Source organism: Moschus berezovskii, chromosome 13, assembly GCF_049115385.1.
Source record: "Moschus berezovskii isolate FMDL1 chromosome 13, NW_MosBer_1.0, whole genome shotgun sequence".
Taxonomy (NCBI): Eukaryota; Metazoa; Chordata; class Mammalia; order Artiodactyla; family Moschidae; genus Moschus; species Moschus berezovskii.
The window spans coordinates 10,523,057-10,542,004 of NC_142472.1; the positions used below are offsets into that span (position 1 = coordinate 10,523,057).

The 18,948-nt window shown below is 52.1% G+C and overlaps 1 protein-coding gene across 2 annotated transcripts; it reads right to left on the minus strand.

Annotated features, from left to right (window-relative positions):
* Window positions 1-14,374: 14,374 nt before the first annotated feature.
* Window positions 14,375-18,158, minus strand: ZIC2 (Zic family zinc finger 2). 2 transcript variants are annotated; one of them, XM_088842842.1, is made up of 4 exons: window positions 17,087-18,158; window positions 15,081-15,244; window positions 14,728-14,879; window positions 14,375-14,589 (listed from the first exon to the last, which is right to left on the minus strand). In XM_088842842.1, the coding sequence occupies exons 1-4, from the start codon at window positions 18,156-18,158 to the stop codon at window positions 14,544-14,546; spliced, it is 1,434 nt and encodes a 477-aa protein (XP_088698968.1). In that variant the 3' UTR covers window positions 14,375-14,543. The 2 variants fall into 2 exon arrangements, with proteins under 2 accessions (XP_088698968.1, XP_055282832.2); XM_055426857.2 differs by having other exon boundaries at window positions 14,375-14,879.
* Window positions 18,159-18,948: the final 790 nt, after the last annotated feature.

The window sequence follows — 18,948 nt, forward strand, 5'->3', positions numbered from 1 at the left end:
CATAGTTCTTGAGACTGGTCAGGATCCTTAGCTCAGACTACTGTGGATTCAAATCTAGGTTCTAAGGAGACAGAGGGCTGTAAACACAAAGGGGAAATACCTTTTTCTACTAAAACCACTGACAGAATACACTGCAGACCATTCTGGAGCCCTCTGACAGAGAGTATCACAGACAGTCAACAATGAACACTGCAGAGGACTGGCCTCCCCACATTGCCAGTGCATTCCTCACCAACTGTATCCCAAAGAAGCAGCTAGAATGCACACAGAAGAGCCTGACAAGACGGGCAACACCTGGCAAAACTAGCAACCACGATGCATGAAAAATCCCACAGGACGTAAATCATCAGAGAGCTGAGGGAAAACACAGAATACTTTCAGCTACTAAATCTGGCAGCTTACCAGGCTTGTTATTGAAAATACCTACAGTACCTCTTGAGCACCCTAGAAACATTTGGATGGAATTTTACCAGGTGTATTCAGCACAAGGAGCACGGAGAGCTTAACAGTAAGGTCAGACATGACTGAAGTGACTTAGCGTGCATGCATGAGACAGAAACGCAAATCTTCAAATTGAGAATGTTAGAAGGCAATGGCAGGTCACTCCAGTGCTCTTGCCTAGAAAATCCCACGGACGGAGGAGCCTGGCAGGCTGCAGTCCACGGGGTCGCTATGAGTCAGACATGACTGAGCGACTTCACTTTCACTTTTCACTTTCACACATTGGAGAAGGAAATGGCAACCCACCCCAGTGTTCTTGCCTGGAGAATCCCAGGGACGGGGGAGCCTGGTGGACTGCCGTCTATGGGGTCACACAGAGTCGGACACGACTGAAGTGACTTAGCAGCAGCAGCAGGAAACTACTATTCAGGAAAGTCAATCTGTAACCTCCTCAAATTTGCAATGCTGTTGATTTTTCTGAATCACACTCACAATGATATATTTTTAAACGAAGACACTTCTGAATTCATGAAAACAATTTTGACTATTTTAATAACTAAAAATGCCTACTCTTTCCTGCAGCTTACACATTTTGACAGCTACAACCCCTTCATGAATGACAGCCTTGTCATCACGAACGGGTTTGCATGACTCAATGAATCTATGAGCCATGCCCTGCAGGACCACCCAGGCAGACAGGTCCTAATGGAGAGTTATGACAAACCGTGGTCCACTGAAGAAGAGAAGAGCAAACCACTCCAGTAGCCTTGCCTCAAGACCCCATGAACAGTATGAAAAAGCAGAAAGATATGACTCCAGGAGCAAACTTCGGGAGATAATGAAGGACAGGGAAGCCTGGCAAGCTGCAGTCCACAGGTCACAAAGAGTCGGATACAACTTACCTACTAAACAACAACAGGTAGAAACAGAAGGCCCAAGAAATCTTTCACAGAACGACAACCAAGATGAAAAATGTCACGCAAGGAACCAAAGTACATAAGTTAACTCTAAAGTGAAATCCAATTTCAAAACAATATTTTTCATTTTACTATAAAATGATCCATTGGACTTACCTTCCTCAGAGGTTCTCAGATTGTGTTAGGGCAACACCTTTTTCCAGGTTTCCTAGGTAAGAGAATGAATACAAAAACTGAAATGATTTACTAGCCCATATCTCAAGTTAAAGCCCAGATCTCATCTCTCCTACTGTTATTTTTGTGGGTTTTTTTTTTTTGTCAGAAGCAGCACTTTCTTTCCAACTGAGAGGGTGGGGGGGAGGGTGTCAGAGCAAAATGTTACAGCAGCAGAAACTTTGAATAGGAGGAGGCTGAGAGAAGAAGACAGAAAAGGTGACTCCAAAATACTTAACCCTGAACCAAACATACTCTGCAGAGCATCTGAACTTCTTTCTTTCGTGGAGGAGACAAAAGCATTTCTAGAGGGGTTGAGCACAGACTCAAAGGGAGCAGGCTAAGAAAGGGAGAGGGCTCCAGGAGGTGCCCAGTCATCTCCGACCAGTTTCCTTCCTACAATCCCGCAGCCAAAAATAACCCAACTCAAGTGAAACGCAGCTGCGCCAAGTACTTCAGGTATCAGTGAAATTTCCTCCCCTTCTTTATGAATTTGTATTATTTATAAGACACTTGACACATGTTTAAACACTTAACATAGCTCCTCTGTTTCAGGAAATATGGCTTGTTCAGCTGATGGGGGGAAAAAAGCATATAATGAGGGAGTTAACAAGAGCTGATATTTTTTTTACAACATTCTTTAAAAACTGCAAAACCTCTTTAAACACCAGGAACAGCTTAAATAATTGACTCTAGGCCTGCGGGGCCTATGTGGACGGTTCCCTCTCTGGCCACACTCTCCCCGGGCTTCGGCCCGGACGGTGGGCCCGATGGGCGGCCCGGGGCGGCCATGTGTGGGCTTGAGGCCTCCTGGCCGCCTTCTCCACCCCACACCCGCCACCGGCGTTGGGGGCCCACGGTGGCTCAGGACGCCATGGAAAAGTCGGACCGTGGAAGATGGGCCCGCGCCCTTTGACCTTGGACGCACAGCACGCCGGGAGCAGGCGGAAGTGGGCCGCGAGCGGCCAGTCGCGGCCTTGAGCGGGGGCGTTCCAGGGGCGGCTGAGAGAGGCAAACGGTACCTGAGGTGGTCTGTCGCCGGCCTCACCCCGGGGACCTTTCCAACCCCTGTGGAGGCCCCGGCCCTGGGCCCTCAGTCCCCTCGGCTTCCCCCTCAGCGGGCGAGAAAGGGCGCCCTACGGAGGAACGGAGGCCCTGCGGCCGCCTGTCGCCGGCTCGGCGGGCCCCCGGCCCTGGTGGCCTCCATGGTGCGCGGGGAAGGTGGCCGCGAGCTGCGTCTTCCCGAGTCCCAGCACGCCCGGGGCCGGGAGCTGGGAAGCGGGGCCTGCGGACCCGGCCAGAAGGAAGGAGGGTGAGCCGCGGCCGCCGAGCGCCGCCCGCACTGCGCCGGCTGCGGGGGCGGAGGGACGCACCTGCCTCCCGCCCACCTGGGCCCCGGGGCTGCCGCCGCTGCTCGCGGGCCGTCCTCGCGGAGGTCGCCGGGGGCCTGAACCCGGAGCCTCGCAGCCCTCGAGTGCTGCCCTGCCTGGGCTGCGGGGCGACCCGGCTCCCCAGGGCCGAAAGAGTTGGACGCTCTCAAGGAGGGAATCTCAATACAGGAATTCCTCCTGCTTTGCTCGCAAGAGTTGAAAGCCCCGGAGGCCGTCGGTTCTGCAAAGGGGAGCTAGTCGGGCGCGGGCGAGCGAGCAGCTGATGAAAATAATTGTCCTCGCACACAACCCTGCGCCCAGGGGCGCGTGCACGCGCGCACACACACACTCACACAACTTGCCTCATCTATCCGCCCAACCTTAGTATTCTGGGCATGTGGTTTTCAAAAACTTGCTTGACACAATAACAAAGACATTTAAATGCCAGGACGCAGACTTCACTTTTTAACCTGCTGAGAGGAGCTACTTTCAAAGCTTCCCCACCGCGAACAAACTGACAAAAAATATGGGGTGCACTTATAAATTAAACACCTTACCCTCAAAGCAGTGTGCGTTAATCAGGTTTCTAAGGCAAAAGCCATCTCTGTCTTTTCCTATTCACCCAGATAATGCCCCAAGAAGGAACCCTTTTACACAAGACAGAGCTGGGGGGAAAAAAATGAATTATACCCATTGCTAGTAAAAATCATCTTAAATCAATAGAGCACCACTTGAACTTGAGTTTCCATTGTTTCACTGAATCATCAATGTTTTTAATTAAACAGCTACCCTTTCTGTTAAAACATTACATAAAAGGGTTAGGTTTCTACTTTTGTCGAGGCAGCTGGCGTTTGTTGGCTGTTGTGTTTGAGCAACAGACTGTTCAATAGAAGCGAGAAATAGTTCAACGCGCTCTTAATAGACCTGTTTCAACAATGTACCTTGAAAAGGAATACATTGTGTTATTGTGTTAGTTCGCTACAAACCTATTAAAAGAAAAATAGCATCCATCAGGTCTAACAAAACGCATTTGTATTATCCGTACTTATCTGCTTCAAATACGCTTCTTGGCACTATGTCTAGAATTCAACTAGATCATCAAGAGCTGGATGGAAGAACACATACCAGTTAGGTAATGACACACAGGGCTAAAAATAATAATAAAGGAAGGTCTGAGTAGACGGCAATCGCCACTTTTGTTTGTTTATCATGAGAAATAGAGGCAGCCCTACTTCAATTGAAAATATATTACAAATGCATGGAATCCTATGACAAAAACAATTTTTAAAATATTTCTAGCGTGGGAATATTGATTCAAATCCCATATTTGGAACGAATCTGATACACTTTCGATAGCAATTTGTTTCAGAGGAGGATTCAGGGCAGAAGCGATGCATTTTTAAAGCAGAGTTAAATAGCGCAAAGCGCCGGGTTCTTTAGGGAAAGGCGTGAAACAAACAAATCGAAAGCAAGGGTTCCAGCCAAGAGGTTGGGGAACAACGCTGTCTGGCTGTAAGAAAGGAAGTGTTTCTGGAAAGTGCTCTCTTTAAAATGATTTTTAACTTAGGTTACTGCATTTTAAACACAAAATGAAACTTGAAGCAAAGGAACAAGCGGCTTCGCCGCTATGAGACAAGACACCCATGGTGTGTTTCAGGAAGGGCTGCCACTTGGACCACAAATCTTAGGAAAACAGAGCGGCAAATGATGAAGCTAATTTAGGTCTGAGATCCGCTTAGCAGAAAAGACACCCAAAGTAGCATCTGTCAGAGGGAGACATTTTTTGCTCCCAGGAAAGGCAATCGATTCAGTTTCCAACCTCAGAGTGCCCAACATTCACTTTCAAGTGCAAAATTGTTAAGGGCATGAGAGAACCGTACACTGTCTACAACTGAACTCAGTTGTCCATAGAAGAGAACCTACACAGATCACAAGAGCATGCTATGCAAGATGTCTGTGTTAAATAGATGAAGCAATATTTTGCCCAGTAAATTGTTTTTGCATTTCTGAATTAATTATCAGATGAAGAATTAGAAACATGTCACCCTGAAACTTTGGATCAATGTTTTGCCATGGTGTGAAATAGCTGCATTCCACATTTCTGGAAGGCATTTGAAGTCAAATGGCTGATATGACTTCTCTCTGCAGTTAAGATAATTTTTTCCTCAAAAAGGGTGTGTATATGTATGTGCCAGGAGGTGGCTGAGCTGTTTGATTTATACTTTAAGACTTTTCACTGATGGTGTCTCCTCCTAGACCAAATCAATTTTTGAACTAATTCTTTTGAGTTAAAAAAAACAGAAATGAAATCATAAACCCCAAACTGCATACTATAAAATTAGTTTCACATAAGATTGACAGAAGGTTTGACAATTTCAAGGTGAGATTTTCCGATGTATCAAATAATCTACCAAAGATGAAAGACATTCACAGTAAACTGGTTTGGCCATGATATGAAGTGTTGTTACTAAGGCTTTGTAAAAAGTCTTTGATTTTTCATATAGAACTTTTAAAAACATTTGCATGACAAAAATCAAGCTATCTAGGGAAGAATATCCAGTTATTTTAATTTGGAAAGATTGTTCAAATAAACAAAGAATCACTAAAGAGATCACTTGAAAACCCAGCAGAGGAAGAAATGTATCTTAGAGGCAGACTGTAATTTGACTCCTTGTTTTGTTATTGGTCTTAAAAATCCTTGATTCTCTACTCTTGCAAAAAATTTTCAATAATACATAAAGTCTAAATATTTTCATTTCTTTATCTAAAGTAAAAAAATCCAAACAGTTGGTATAATTTGCCTCCCCATGAAGAATAGGAAGAAGGTCATATATAGATTATTTTCTATATGCCCCGAAAATTCTTTGTCAAAGGAGACCTCTAGGCTATTCATTTATCACTCATATCTGGAAGACTTTTGACCAATCAAATCTCTTAAAAAATCTTTACTACCATTCATCCTAAACAACATCTAATTTGAAAGATTCTATAACATACATTTCCAAAGCGTCTTCTCTTTTCAGTTTCTCAATCTGCCTTAGGTAGGTAAATTAATATACTTTCAGATTTCCTTTTAGCTTCTCTTGCCCTTTAGCTCAGAAGCATGGATAGTAAAAGAGGTTAACATTTTTGAAACAGTTCTACCACACACAGTTATTTCAATGCCATTCTCTGGTGTTGTGTCTGAAAAACGGGTGGCCGAGCCCGCTGCCCGCAGCGCCAGACTTTCAGCCGGATCCACCCCTGGGCAAAGTCATCAGAGGGAAAAGATTCAGCTTCCAAACTTGATTAAAAACAGCCTAACAGTCTCCGCCATGCTAAAGAACTGTGAGACTTGGGAAGCTGAGTAAACTGCCCATGAGAAGTGGTGTCTGAGGTCGAGATCCTGTTCAGCGGGTTAGTGAGAGAAGCTAAAAAAAAAAAAGCAGTGGAGTGTGAACTGAACTGCAGAAGGACAACTTGTCCTCAGATTTGACATCGACTTTGTCCACTTTAGGTGCTGACAAAGAGCGATTCTACCTGGTAACTGTTCACCTTCATTTGAAGGGGAAAAGGAGACACATGCACATACCAAAGATCTACTGAGATGCTGGGGAAATGTTAACTTGTTTCTGAAATCCCCCCCCCTTTTTTTTTTTTTTTTTGCTTCCTTTTGGCAAATACTTCAAAATATCCTTCTCCCCCTGAAGTTATATTCTGGGAGACACAATTAAGAGAAAAATACCAAGATGGGAAACTGAACCAGAAATAAGGAGCGTGTGGGTTGGTGAATAAAATAGACGCCTGTCAGCATCTTCTTAAGGATCTGTTGTCTGCGTTGTTTTTTAACATGTGACATGTTTACAGCGAAAAACTAAAGACATCCAAATAGGAGCCGAAACACGAAGAGGGAGGTTTCCTGATGTGTTTCAATAGTAAAATGAAAATTGTGTCTGTAGGTGCCTGTGTGTTCTCCTTGGGTTTGAAATTTTATTCCAGAACGTGGTGCAATTTGTTGGCTTTTTTTGTGTGTGTGGGCACCGGAGGAGGAGGAAAACATGATACATTTGGGGCTTTTTTTCAGTAAAGCTGTGTTTAGTTTTAATTTTCCTGTATTTTAAAATAAACACTTTGGCCAAAGCATGTTTGATCTCTGCGAGAAGGAAATATACATTGTGAAGGAATGTGCAGCAGTTGGGTATGAAAACGGGGTTGTGACTCACAGCTGCAGGCACGAGAAAAGGCGTCGCAGTGTCAGCCAGAGGTGTTCAGTCTAATAACTCAAGCTGTAAACTGTATCCCTAAAATCACCTACATAATAAATCATTGTGTGAAGGAAAAAAGTTGGGACTGAAAAGTGTAAGTGAAACAGAATCCTCAGGAGACTTCAATGCTGGGACCTATTGGCAATGATGTGAAATATGGGTTTAGTTTGTCCAAAACTTTAAGAATCAGAATAACACTGGAAATTATTCTAGTGTAGCTGATCTTTTTTCTTTTTGTCTTCATTTTCAACACATTTCTTATAGAAATGGGCTTGCACTTTTTTTTTTCCTCGCCTGATCACACAGCTGAAGCTGCTTTATGGGATTTCCAGTCAATTTATACAGCTTCAGGAAAAAATTCAAGAACGGCTTTATTTTCAGAAAAAAAAAAGTCTAAGTTATCAATACATATCAAGAAAAGAGGCCGAAATCTCTGGAAATTACCTGAGGTTCCCATCTCAGATTTCACTATTGCTTATAGGTACCAAAGAAAAGTACTGCTTTTATGTAATCTGGTCAACTCACTTGCTTAGGAATTCACTGCTAGATTGAAACACACAGACGCTGTGGTTGGCAAAGCTAGTGTCAAATCCTGGAGACTTGAGAAAAGCGAAACTTTGGGGGTGGAACGCACCCGTTTGGAGTAAAAAGGGGGCTAGCCAGTGCCTGGAGAAAAGATGCAATTGTCAAGAGGAAGTTTAAAGGCCAAGGACACACCACGTCTCTGAAACAATGAGGGTGAGGAAGTCAAGGAGCAGGCTCACCAAAACCACACTGAAACAATTTCTTTTATGGGCTCCTCTACATTTCCAGAATGAGCGAGCAGCAGAAGCCCCACGCTGGGAAACCGAACTGTGGGCTCTTGCACACCGGCCCTGCGAGAGGGAAAATAGTCAAGTTGACATGGGTCTGTTTCGCCTGGGCAATTCAAATGAAAATGTAAGAAGCAGGGCGGAGAGAGAAGACGACAATACGAACCTCGGAAAGTCTGCAATAAAAATTAACTGGAAAAAAAAAAAGGAAGTCTAGAGCAATTAAAACTCCTACCCCCGGCTCATTAGTATTCATGACCGAATGTCCAGCTTTTCTGTTTATCTTTCTCCCAGGATCAATATCCGAGCAGCGTGGGCCTGGGAGGAGCCCGAGCCGGGCCCTGCGAGCGCCTGACCTTTCGCGCCCTCCATACAGGTCAGAGCATCTTCAGAACCGCCCGGCCAGCGCCGCGTCCCTGCTCATTAAAGCGACCATTCATCTGCCAGCGACGAGCGGGAGGAGGGACAGGCCCGGGGCTGGGGGTGGCGGGGAGCAGTGGGCAAACAGACCCAACCGACTCCAAAGAGTTTAGAGAAACCACAGCCGGCCACACCAACCACCACGGGCCCAGTGGGCCAGGAGGAAGAAAAGAAAACCAACGAGCCGCCTCTGCAGCAGGAGTCCCAGCGCTGCTCCCGGCCAGGCCCTTGCAGACTCGGCCTGGTTCCAGACCCCACATTTTGGTGGGGGTGGGAGGCCAATACACGAGCCCTCTTCGAAGCCCCCCCCTCCCAAAGAGAACCCCAGGCCGGTCCCAGCCCATCAGCGGTCTGGAGCCGCCCCAGGCTTCGGCCGACGTCCCAGGGGCATCTCAGTGTCAGAGCCTTAGCCACAACTATTATCCTTGAAATTATTATTATTTTATTATTTCTACACCCCCTTCCACCTTCTCTAGGGGCGCTGCGCGCCAATCTGTTCCCCAGAACCACCGGCTTGGCCTCAGGGATAGGAAAAAAAAAAAACCTGGCTTCAGAGGTTCGGTAAAGAGAGGACTGAAGCAGAGGTTGGAGAGGTGAGGTGTGTGAGAGTAGGGAAAAGTCAGCTCCCCCTGGTTTAACTGAGAGATGCGGCGGCGCCCCCCCCCCCCCCCCCCCGCCACAACAACGCACACCCGGGGGTCAGAAGGCAGGCGGGACCCTGCAGCCCATCGCATTCCCAGGGGAGTAGGCCGGAGGGACCCGGACTGCGGGCAGCTCCCACCCAACTTAGTGCCAGGCTGGAGGCTTGAGGAGGGGGCCTCGGGGCCTGGCATGCCGGGGGCCCCCGGAGAGAACCTGGAGGAGGTGGGGGGAGCCAGGAATGCTCCGAGGGGCGAGAGCATCCATTTCGGAGGTCCTCAGACCATCTGCCCCAAATCTCCGTGGCTGATCGCGCTCACACCAGCCCCACAGTGGGGGCTGCAGGGATGTCAGAGGAAGGGAGCGTGTGTGTGTGTGTGTGTGTGTCTCAGTCTGCCCTCTGTGTGCACGCACGCTCCAGACTGGCGGCTGCACCAAAGCTCGTCCCAAATGAGGGTCTGGTGAAATGTGGGATGCGGGCAAGACGCAAGAGGTGTCACCTCTGCAAAAGCTCGTCGACCCCTGGGAACAAAAAAGGGAAACTTGCGAGGGCGAAGAGGGGGGCCCCAGCACCGACCTTTGCCCGACTGGGCCCTGTGGGGGCGGGGCGGGAGGGGGGAGGACCCGAGCCCCCGGGTACCCCGCTCGAGATCTGGGCTGTGGCCGCGCAGGGGCGGGGCGGGGCGTGGACGCTGCGGCCCCAGTCTCCCCACCGCCTTGACCGTGAACTCGAACCCTCGGGCTAGCTACCCGGGTTCTGGTTTGCAGAAGCTCTTATTGATAACACCGCATTCAGATTGTCCAATGCTGCCTTTTCGTTCTCAGGAGCCCAGCTGGAGGGTTTATGCAAGATCCCCCGATTCAGTCTGGAAGGGTCTAGATTCTTCCCTAAAAGAAAAAACCCAGGAACAATCTGTTGGAGGTCTGGTGGGGGTGGGGGTGGGGTGGGGTGGAGGAGGGTAGAAAACAGGGAGACATTTCTCAGGCCCTGGTCTGAGCTGCCAGTTAAAAATAGAAACCATTCATTGCGGTCTGCTGGGGGTAGCTGTGGGCCCAGGCGCTCCAAGTTCCCGCGGAACGCGAGCGATACCAAACTCTAATCCATCAATCGGCAAGTATTTATTGAACGCCTACTTTGGATCTCGAGGGTCGCTTTCCGGGCCACGTGTCCCTTAGAAGGAAAATGCATCCCATGGTTCGACCGGAGTCTTGGTGGGGTGTTATTTTGAGGCCTTTATTTCCCAGCTCTTGGACACAGGCCTAGCCTTCCCTTTGGGTTATTTCCGCGGCGTGATGGGGTTGGGGGTTTAGGACCCGAGTCCCTAGTGAGAGGAACTCGGTGGGTCCCCTCGGGTCCCGCTGTGCCACCGGGGGCGCTCATCAAGGATCTACCAGAACCCCCTCCCGATCAGGCCGCCGATCCGGGAGGACCACCGGTAGCCTGGAAAGCCCGGGGCCTCCTAGCCCACCCCATGTCTCGGGAGGACAGCAGGGAGCCCAGGGAAACCCGAATCTCCGGTCCAGCCTAGGATCTGCCCTTGATCTCAGTTTGGGGCGGAAAATACATACGCCACTTGAGACTGAAAACATCCGTCTGAGAAAGAGACAAAGGGACCGGGTCGGGGCGGGAGGGGGGAGGAAGAGAGAAGGTGCCACCAAGAAAAGAAAGCGGGGCGCGGACTGCGTGGGACGGGTTCTGCTGGGCCTGTGGCCTGCTTCCTTACGGCCGGAGAAGAACCGACCCGGGCCTTTGCTCCCGGAGTGACCTCCCCCCAGCACCGACCCCGCCCCCACCCCGCACCCGCCGGGAGCTTGATGTCCCATCACTGAACCGGGAGATGCAGATGCCGAGATGCCAGTTATCACTGCGGTCATTAATAATGCAGTGAAGATCACGATAATTAATAATAATAACGACGGGTCTCTCCCGAGGGGGCTGCAACTGCCTCCAGATAAAGCGAGTCTCGCGTGGCGGGGAGTTTTACTCGGGGTGGTGGATGGAGCGCAGCGGCAAGGGAGCGAGTTTGGGAGATCTGAAGTTCAAGTTGACGGCGTTGACTCGAAGAAACGTGTCCCCCACCCCACGCCAGCCCCTGACCCGGTCCCTGCGGGCAGCGAACCACGGGTGCAGCTCTGGTTCCCCTGAGGCGGTGCGGAAACTGGGCTCCGTTCGGTGGTTCCGGAGGCCAGGCGAGGGCAGGTTAGATTCGGGTCTGTTTAGGCAGGGGAGGGGGTGAGGGCGCCTGCACCCCTCCTCCACCCCAAGCCCAGGTACCTCGGGGCCACGCAGGATCTTGGGCGGCCTGCCCCCCCGCCACCCGGTGCCCACCTCTGACGCTCTCACACCCTGACTATCCCTCTCCCCCATCCTGTCTCCGGGACGCGTAGGGCCGACGTGAAAGGCTAAGACCCGGCCCCACCGTCGGGTCTGTGACTTGTCTGGATAGAGCGGTGGGACGCAAGGGCTGGAGAACCGAGGGATGTTTCGCTGGAAAGCCGCCCCTCTCGGCCCCTCACATCCTAGGATGGGCCAGGAGACCACTCCCGGGCTGTGGTCCTCCTCAGGGCCAGGCCCCTTCCCAGTTTTATTTCCTGCTGACAACCAGCATCAACACCCCCAGACCTAAAAGGCCCTGAGTAACTCTCCGACTTCAGCTCTGCAAAGCCATCCGGCCAATGCAAGCCTGGGAGACTGTCCTCTTCTCCCGCCTTCCTTCTTTCCCCAAAGGGAAAAATCCAAGGCCTGGAGTTGATACTTTAAAAAAAAAAAAGCACTATACCCATCAACCTTCTCCTTAGGTATGGGAGGTGTCTCAAAGCCAATAATTCGCACCAAAAAACATTAAAACATCTAAAATCGACCATCTCATTCTTACAGAAGTTATGATGAATATTTAATCCGATTTGTGCGCCCCCTCCCCCAGGCATGGGGGCATTGAAAAACTCACAGCTTACAATGTGTTCAATGAAATCTCCCAAGGATCAGTAACATATGCCAATTATTTTAATAATTTTCCTTAATATTATTAGGGGTTATAAATTTCATTTTAATAGGGGGTTTTCTTCAGGAGCTGGCACGTAGGCAGTTCACTGGGCCACTGGGGAGGGCTAGCCCGGTGGCCACTGTCACCCTCCCAGACACACACACACACACACAGCCCCCAGGCTACCATCTTTCCTTCTCCATTGCAAAGGTAGCATGGCCTCTGGGAGCTCAGAGTTGCCCTTCTCCCCAAGCGGTCCTTCAGTCTCCCCTGCCTGTCCCTGCAGCTCAGCCCAGGGCCAGAGCCGGAGAGGAGCCCCGGCGGCCACAGCGACCTGCAGGGCACCATCAGTTTCAGTCAGCAGAGCCCTGCGCGCCGCTGGGCGATCCTCTGGGGGTGTCACCCCCCTGACAACCAAACCTTTTCACCACTGGGTGGTGACTCCGGGCCTGCGGCCTCTCTGAGCAACACGGATCCCCAGGAAGATGGAAATGTTCTGAAGCCTCAGGGATTTCAAAAAGAAATGACCCCACTCCTACCCTTTGACTCTGAATGTTATTTTTGCCTTCTCCCTTAGAGCATCTTGTTTGAAAACTCTTGTGAAACTCTTGCAGGGGAGGGAGTGAGGCTGCAAACCTTAGAGAAAAGCTGGTGGTCCATCCTGTTGCCTCACTTCCACCTGGCCGTTTCTATCTCTGCAGCTTATTCTATTTGATTTCACAGGATTCTTGAAGAGGTTCTCTTTTATTGGGGCTGGATGGTTGGTGGTTTTCCTAAATCAAAGTGTAGTCTATTTGTCACCGTCCTCCTTTGAACATCGCACTTATGGGTGAGCAGTAGCTGGGCAGATAAGCAGGATGCCTTGAGCAAGCTGTTTAAAATTTCAAGGAAGGGAAAAAAAAAAAAACTTTTAGTAGAAAGGGGCCCTTAAAGTATAATCATCATTGAACGAAGTTCAAAAACAAAAGGATTCTGCTCAGTTTTAAAAGTGCAATTAAAAATAACTGTACCTCCGCTTTTCAGAGGGAGGGAGAGGAAAGGGGGCAGGGAAGAGAGAAAACAAAGAATAAGGAAATGGTTAGTGCTCTTCAGTCCAGTCCAAACAGCCGAAAGAAAGGCACCACCTCAGATAATGGAGCCATTAGAAGCTCTGAAGGTTCCTGCCCGCCGGTCCTTGCAGGGGCTTTCCAAAAATGTAATTCACTCTCAGCAAAAGAAACAAAGGACATACAAAATAATTTTGAGACTTTCTGCCAGAGGGGCAGTTTGGCCCAGTTTCTAGCCATACACCTTCTCCCCTGAATTTGAGGTGGTGCCTCCCATTCAATCAGGCAGCTGACCCAGACCCCTATCAGCCCTCCGCTGCCTCCGACCCATTTCCTTGAGTAACTTTGATAGAAAAAAAAAAAAAGTATGTTCATGCAGTTTCAACACATTTTATTATATTTCTGTATGCATTACTCTCAAAACATATCACAAGAAATGATCAAACCACTTAAAACCTTCAAATAAAAAATCTGAAACAGTTTATGCCCACAATTGTACATATTTATAGTTAAGAAACATTCTTTATAAATATTGTTTCCTCTGTAGCAAGTTAATACCATAATTTAATTACAAATGGATAAATATGGTAACGGGTATTTACAGAAGGAAGGGTGTTTGTATGGAAAAAGCTAACGGCACGACGTTTACTTCCCCCCCCTCCCCACAATCTTTCATACAGGAACTAACAAATTGAACTCGCAAAAGCACTAAAACATCACATGTAAACCCAGCTAACAGAAAAATACATTCACAAGCATTGGTGGTGGTGATGTGGATGAGAGTGCTGTGGATCTGCGTGTTGAAGAAACAGAAGGGAGACTTTGGCACGGCTTTTTTTTTTTTTTTTCCAGTCTATAGTTGCATGAAGTTTACAATCAAGTTGCCTCATAAAAAGGAACACAATATTCAATACCACAATACAAAAGAAACCATTTTCTTCCACATTACTTAAAAAGAAACCGGGGAAACTAAAAAGAGAAAAAGAAAAAAGCCCATCACTTGGGGAAGGGAAGGGAAGAGAAGCAGGAGGAACAAAATCCCGGAGAATTACAAATGGACAAACTTCTATACACCAAGAAGCCATTAAAACCACCTCAGAGAAGAAAGGAGTCCGCTATGTACACAGTTTGTCAGAGGACTGGGAAAGGTGTGGGGAGGGAAGGGGGCGTGGAGGGAGGCAAATGGGAGGTTTGGTTCAATATTTTTATGGTTTTTTTAAATGATTTTTAAATTTTTTATTTATTTTATATTTTTAGCTTTAAAGATTCCAGAGGGGATATCGTTGCTTTTCATGCCTAGATTATAAAAAAAAAAAAAAAAAACTTTTAAAAATCCTTCTGCTGGTAAAATCATTTTCATCACCATAAAAATCAGATTGGGAATTTTAACAACGATCACCGGGGTGCTCTCGGCGCTGTTACCGGGAGAGGGGCCGAGGCAGCCCCGCCCCGGCCTCTCACACGTACCATTCATTGAAGTTGGAGGAGAGGCCGCCGTGGCCCCCGGCCGTCCCGCTGCCCCCTCCGGAGCCGCCGCCGCCGCCGCCCCCGCCCGCCCCGCCGCCGCCCCCGCCGCCTCCACCGGAGCCGCCGCCCGCGCCTCCGCCCCGGTGCACCGCGGACACGGCCGCCGCCGCCGCCGCCGCCGCTGCAGCCGCCGCCGCCGCCGGGGAGAGGGTGGAACTGCTCTGGGGCTCGGCGCTGGGCGACACCAGCCCCGGGGGCGTGGACGACTCGTAGCCGGAGCTGGCGGCCGGGGACGACTCGGAGCCCTGCGGGGAGGACTCATGGACCTGCAAGACAAAAGCCGGGAGGGGAGACCAAAGGGGACTGGGTGTGAGTGCAGCTGCTGTGGGGCCGGGCCTTTCCCGCCACCAGAAGTGCCCCCCACCCATCCCCCGGGGGCCCGGCCGGGACCCTCGGCTTCCCCCTACCACCCCCGGGCCGGCGGCGAGCCTGGCCGCCTCGCCCTCCTCGCGCCTGCCCGGCGGTACCTTCATGTGTTTCCGCAGAGAGCTGGGGTGCGTGTACGACTTGTCGCACATCTTGCACAGATAGGGCTTATCCGAGGTGTGCACGTGCATGTGCTTCTTCCTGTCGCTGCTGTTGGCGAAGCGCCGGTCACAGCCCTCGAACTCACACTGGAAGGGCTTCTCCCCTGTGGACACGAACACGCGCGCTGGCTGCCGGCGCGCCCGGAGACCCCCACCACCACCCCTCGCGCCCCCGGGAACCCTTACCTCCCACCCAACCCCTCGGCCTGGAAGGGGACCAGGCCTCCGGGAAGAGAAAAAAGGGGCGACAAGGGCCTGGGGCTCCCTTGCGCCTTCCCACCTGACCGCCGCACTTTTATTTCCTATTTTACTTTTCTTCCAGGCTGACTCGCCTTTCCTCACATCTCTGACCAAGTTGGGGTAGCCCCCACCCCACCCACCAACCCCAGTCCTGCTTGACTGCCTTACAGGGCTTCTTGGACTGGCGGCTTCTAACAAGTTGGTCTCGCCATGGAGAAGCTGTTATTATGACAAAATATTTGGGGCATTATCAGAATCACACAGGCTGCTGTCGGCTTCTCTCTGAGGCCAGTAGGCAATTACATTTGGAGATACTGTGTGTTGTTTGGGGACCGTACTATGGATAGCGACTGAGCCAGCAATTTTTTTTTTTTTCATCCAAAATTCTGCAAATTGTTTTAACCAGTAATTCTCGGTTGCACTCCAAGCCTTTTGAAGACAAGTTGAGGGGAAGAGATAAATAAGAGATAAGGCAGCACTTGAGAGAGATTGCAGAGAGGCGCAGGCTGGGCCGTGGGGGTGGGGGATAAGCCAAGGCTTTCAGAATCTCCCAGTTTGAATTTTCTGGCGGTCCCCGCATTCTGTTGCCAAAATTCCAAATGCTTGGAGTCATTTAGAGGTGTGAGAATTCCAACATTGTTCCACTTGGAGAGGAGACCATTTAACGTTAAATTCCATTAGCACCTAAATTGTTTCTTAAAGACATCCGCTCAGACGCAGGACTCGAAAGCGAGCATTTCATGCAAATAAATTTCTCAAATTTTAAACCTTGTTAAAAGCTTGTCTCGCACCTCGGCTGCCTCCCTTCCCGGAAGAGAACAATAGGCCGCTGGCGCACCCCCACTTCGGAGTAAATATTGACGGGGGAAGTTGCTAAAACATTTGGCTTTCTTTTAGGAAATCGTCTGGCACGATTTTGGCTGGGACCTGGTCATAGATGAATAATCTATGAGGCGAGAGGCGCGTTCTTTCTCGGCGCTCTCTTCTCACGCGATTGCCCCGCGGGGCCGCGCCGCCCCGGGCTCTCGTTGACCCGGCTGTCGGTCCGAGTTTGGAATCGCAAACCCTCTGGTGCTCCTTAAGAGAATTTCAGACTGCTGCGAACCCACCGTAAAGCTCCACGACCCATTTCGAGATGGGCTTTAAAAACACTTTAAAAACGAGAAACGCTTTACAGCTTCGGCTCACATCAGGCTCATTTTTTAATGGGAAACCGTCCGGGTAAGAACGTTTGGGCCCGTAATAAAATCAAAAAAAAAAAAAAAAGTGGAAAAACACACAAGCCACTCAAAACGCAGACGAACACCCGGAGCAGAAAAGCACATTCACACAAACTGGCAAAATCCTCTCTAGGCTCGATTCCCAGGCACCGAGTTGGAGGGTACTTTTATTTTCTACGTTCTGTTTAGAACGGAAATTATTCACCGAAGCTGAGCCAACGAAGCAGTTGCATCACCCGAAGCATGCATTTGATGTTACCTCGATCATTTAAAACTCAATTTCCGCACATGGAAAAAACCCAGCCCAATAATAATATTCTTTCATTCGCCAACAATAACAAGCCGCTGGCTCTCTCTCGCACACACGAAAACATCTCCCGTTCCAGGGCAGGGGCTGGCGGTCGGCGCGTTTCTCCCAGCCAGCTAACCACCGCCTCTCTCCATTCTCCGCCCCGACCCCGACCCCGACCCGACCTGCGCGGTTACCTGTGTGGGTCCTTTTGTGGATCTTGAGGTTCTCAGAGCGCGCGAAGACCTTGCCGCAGCCCGGGAAGGGGCAGGGGAAAGGCTTCTCGCCGGTGTGCACGCGGATGTGGTTGACCAGTTTGTATTTGGCCTTGAAAGGCTTGCCCTCGCGCGGACACTCCTCCCAGAAGCAGACGTGGTTGCTCTGCTCCGGGCCGCCGACGTGCTCCACCGAGACGTGGGTCACCAGCTCGTGCATGGTGCTGAAAGTTTTGTTGCAGCTCTTCTTCGGGTTGCTCAGCTGCTCGGGGTCGATCCACTTGCAGATGAGCTCTTGCTTGATGCACTGCTGCCGCATGTAGCGGAAAAAGGCACCAGGGTGGTGGTGGTGGTGGTGATGGTGGGCCGCGGCCGCTGCCATGTTCATCCCCATGTTCATATTCATGGGGCCGTACTGGTTGTGAAGCTGCGCCGCCGAGTACGGGTCGGTCCGCGGGCTGGCCACCTGGCGGTACTGCTCCGAGCGCCCGAACACCTCGCCGGGCAGCCCGAGGCGCATCTGCCCGTTGAGAACATTCTGCGAGCCGTGCGGGCCGTGCTGCTCTGGGAGGCCGGGGAAGAGGAGGTGGCCCTGCGCGTCCGAGTGCGCGTGGTGCAGGCCGCCGGCCCCCGGCCCGAACAGCCCGTGCTGCCCTCCGCCGGGCGCTGAGTCGCCAAAACCGCGGCTGCGGAACAGGAAGTCCCGGGTGGAGTTGAAGGGCGGCCCGGAGTAGGAGCCGACATGCGCGGCGTGCGGCCCGAGAGCGGCGGCCGCCGCGGCGGCCGCTGCAGAGCCGGGATAAGCGCCGGGGCCCTGCGACGTGAACGCCGAGCTCTGGCCCGGGGACAACTCGTGCGCCCCTGGGTTGAGCTTGAAGGCGCCCATGTGAGCAGCCGCTGAGTCCACGAAGCCGTTCTGCGCCGCCGCCAGGCTCAGTTCGCGGTCTTGCATCTCCGCGGCCGCGGCGGCCGCCGCCGCAGCCGAATGGTGATGGTGGCGCGCGAAGCTGCCCACCCCGATGGCCGGGAACTGCGGCCCCGCGTCCAGGAGCATGGCCAGCGCGCCCACCCGCCCAGCCGGCCCCGGCGAACCCCGCGCTTCCTCGGCTCCCACTCCCGCCCCGCTCGCGGGGCTGCGTCCAGCGGCCGCCCGGCTCCGAGCGCAGGCGGCGGCGGCGGCGGCGGCGGTGGCGGCGGCGGCTTCAGTCCCGCGAGCGGCGCTCCTGCGCCCGCCGCCTCCGCCGCCGCCTGGATGTGCCTCGGGCGGCCGGGCGCGGAGCGAAGGCGCGGAGAGGAAGAGGAGGAGGCGGCGGCGGCGGAGGAGGAGGAGTAGGCGCGGGAGGAGGAGGAGGTGGTGGAGAAGAGTCCAAAGCCAGGCGGAGAACCAAAGTGTATTAAAGGAGCTGCGGCGGGGGCGGGCGAGCAGGGCAGGGGAGGGCGGGCGGGAGGAGGGAGCGGGAGGGAGGCGTGGGGAACCGAGCGGAGAGGGGGGTCGGCGGGGGGCGAGCGCCGCGCCGCGGCCCCCACCCTTGCGCGCACTCGTGCGCGCACGCACTCGCTCGCTCGCCCGCCCGCCCCGCGGCCCCGGGGCCCGGCAGCGCCAAGCGGCGCCTGCAGAATGCGATCACCGCCGCGGCGGGGCCGAGGTGCCCGAGCGCGCCGGCCGCGCGCGGCACGGGCAGGCGGGCGAGGCGAGGACAGCGGAGCCCTCGGCGCTTCGGCGGCCCAGCCCGGCGGAGCCCGCGGCTCCACCTGGCCGCGGCGGGGGTGCTGGGGGCGGCGGACTGAGGCCGGGCGCCCTCTCCGCGGCGCGCTCTCTCGGCCGCTCCCTCCCCCGCGGCCCT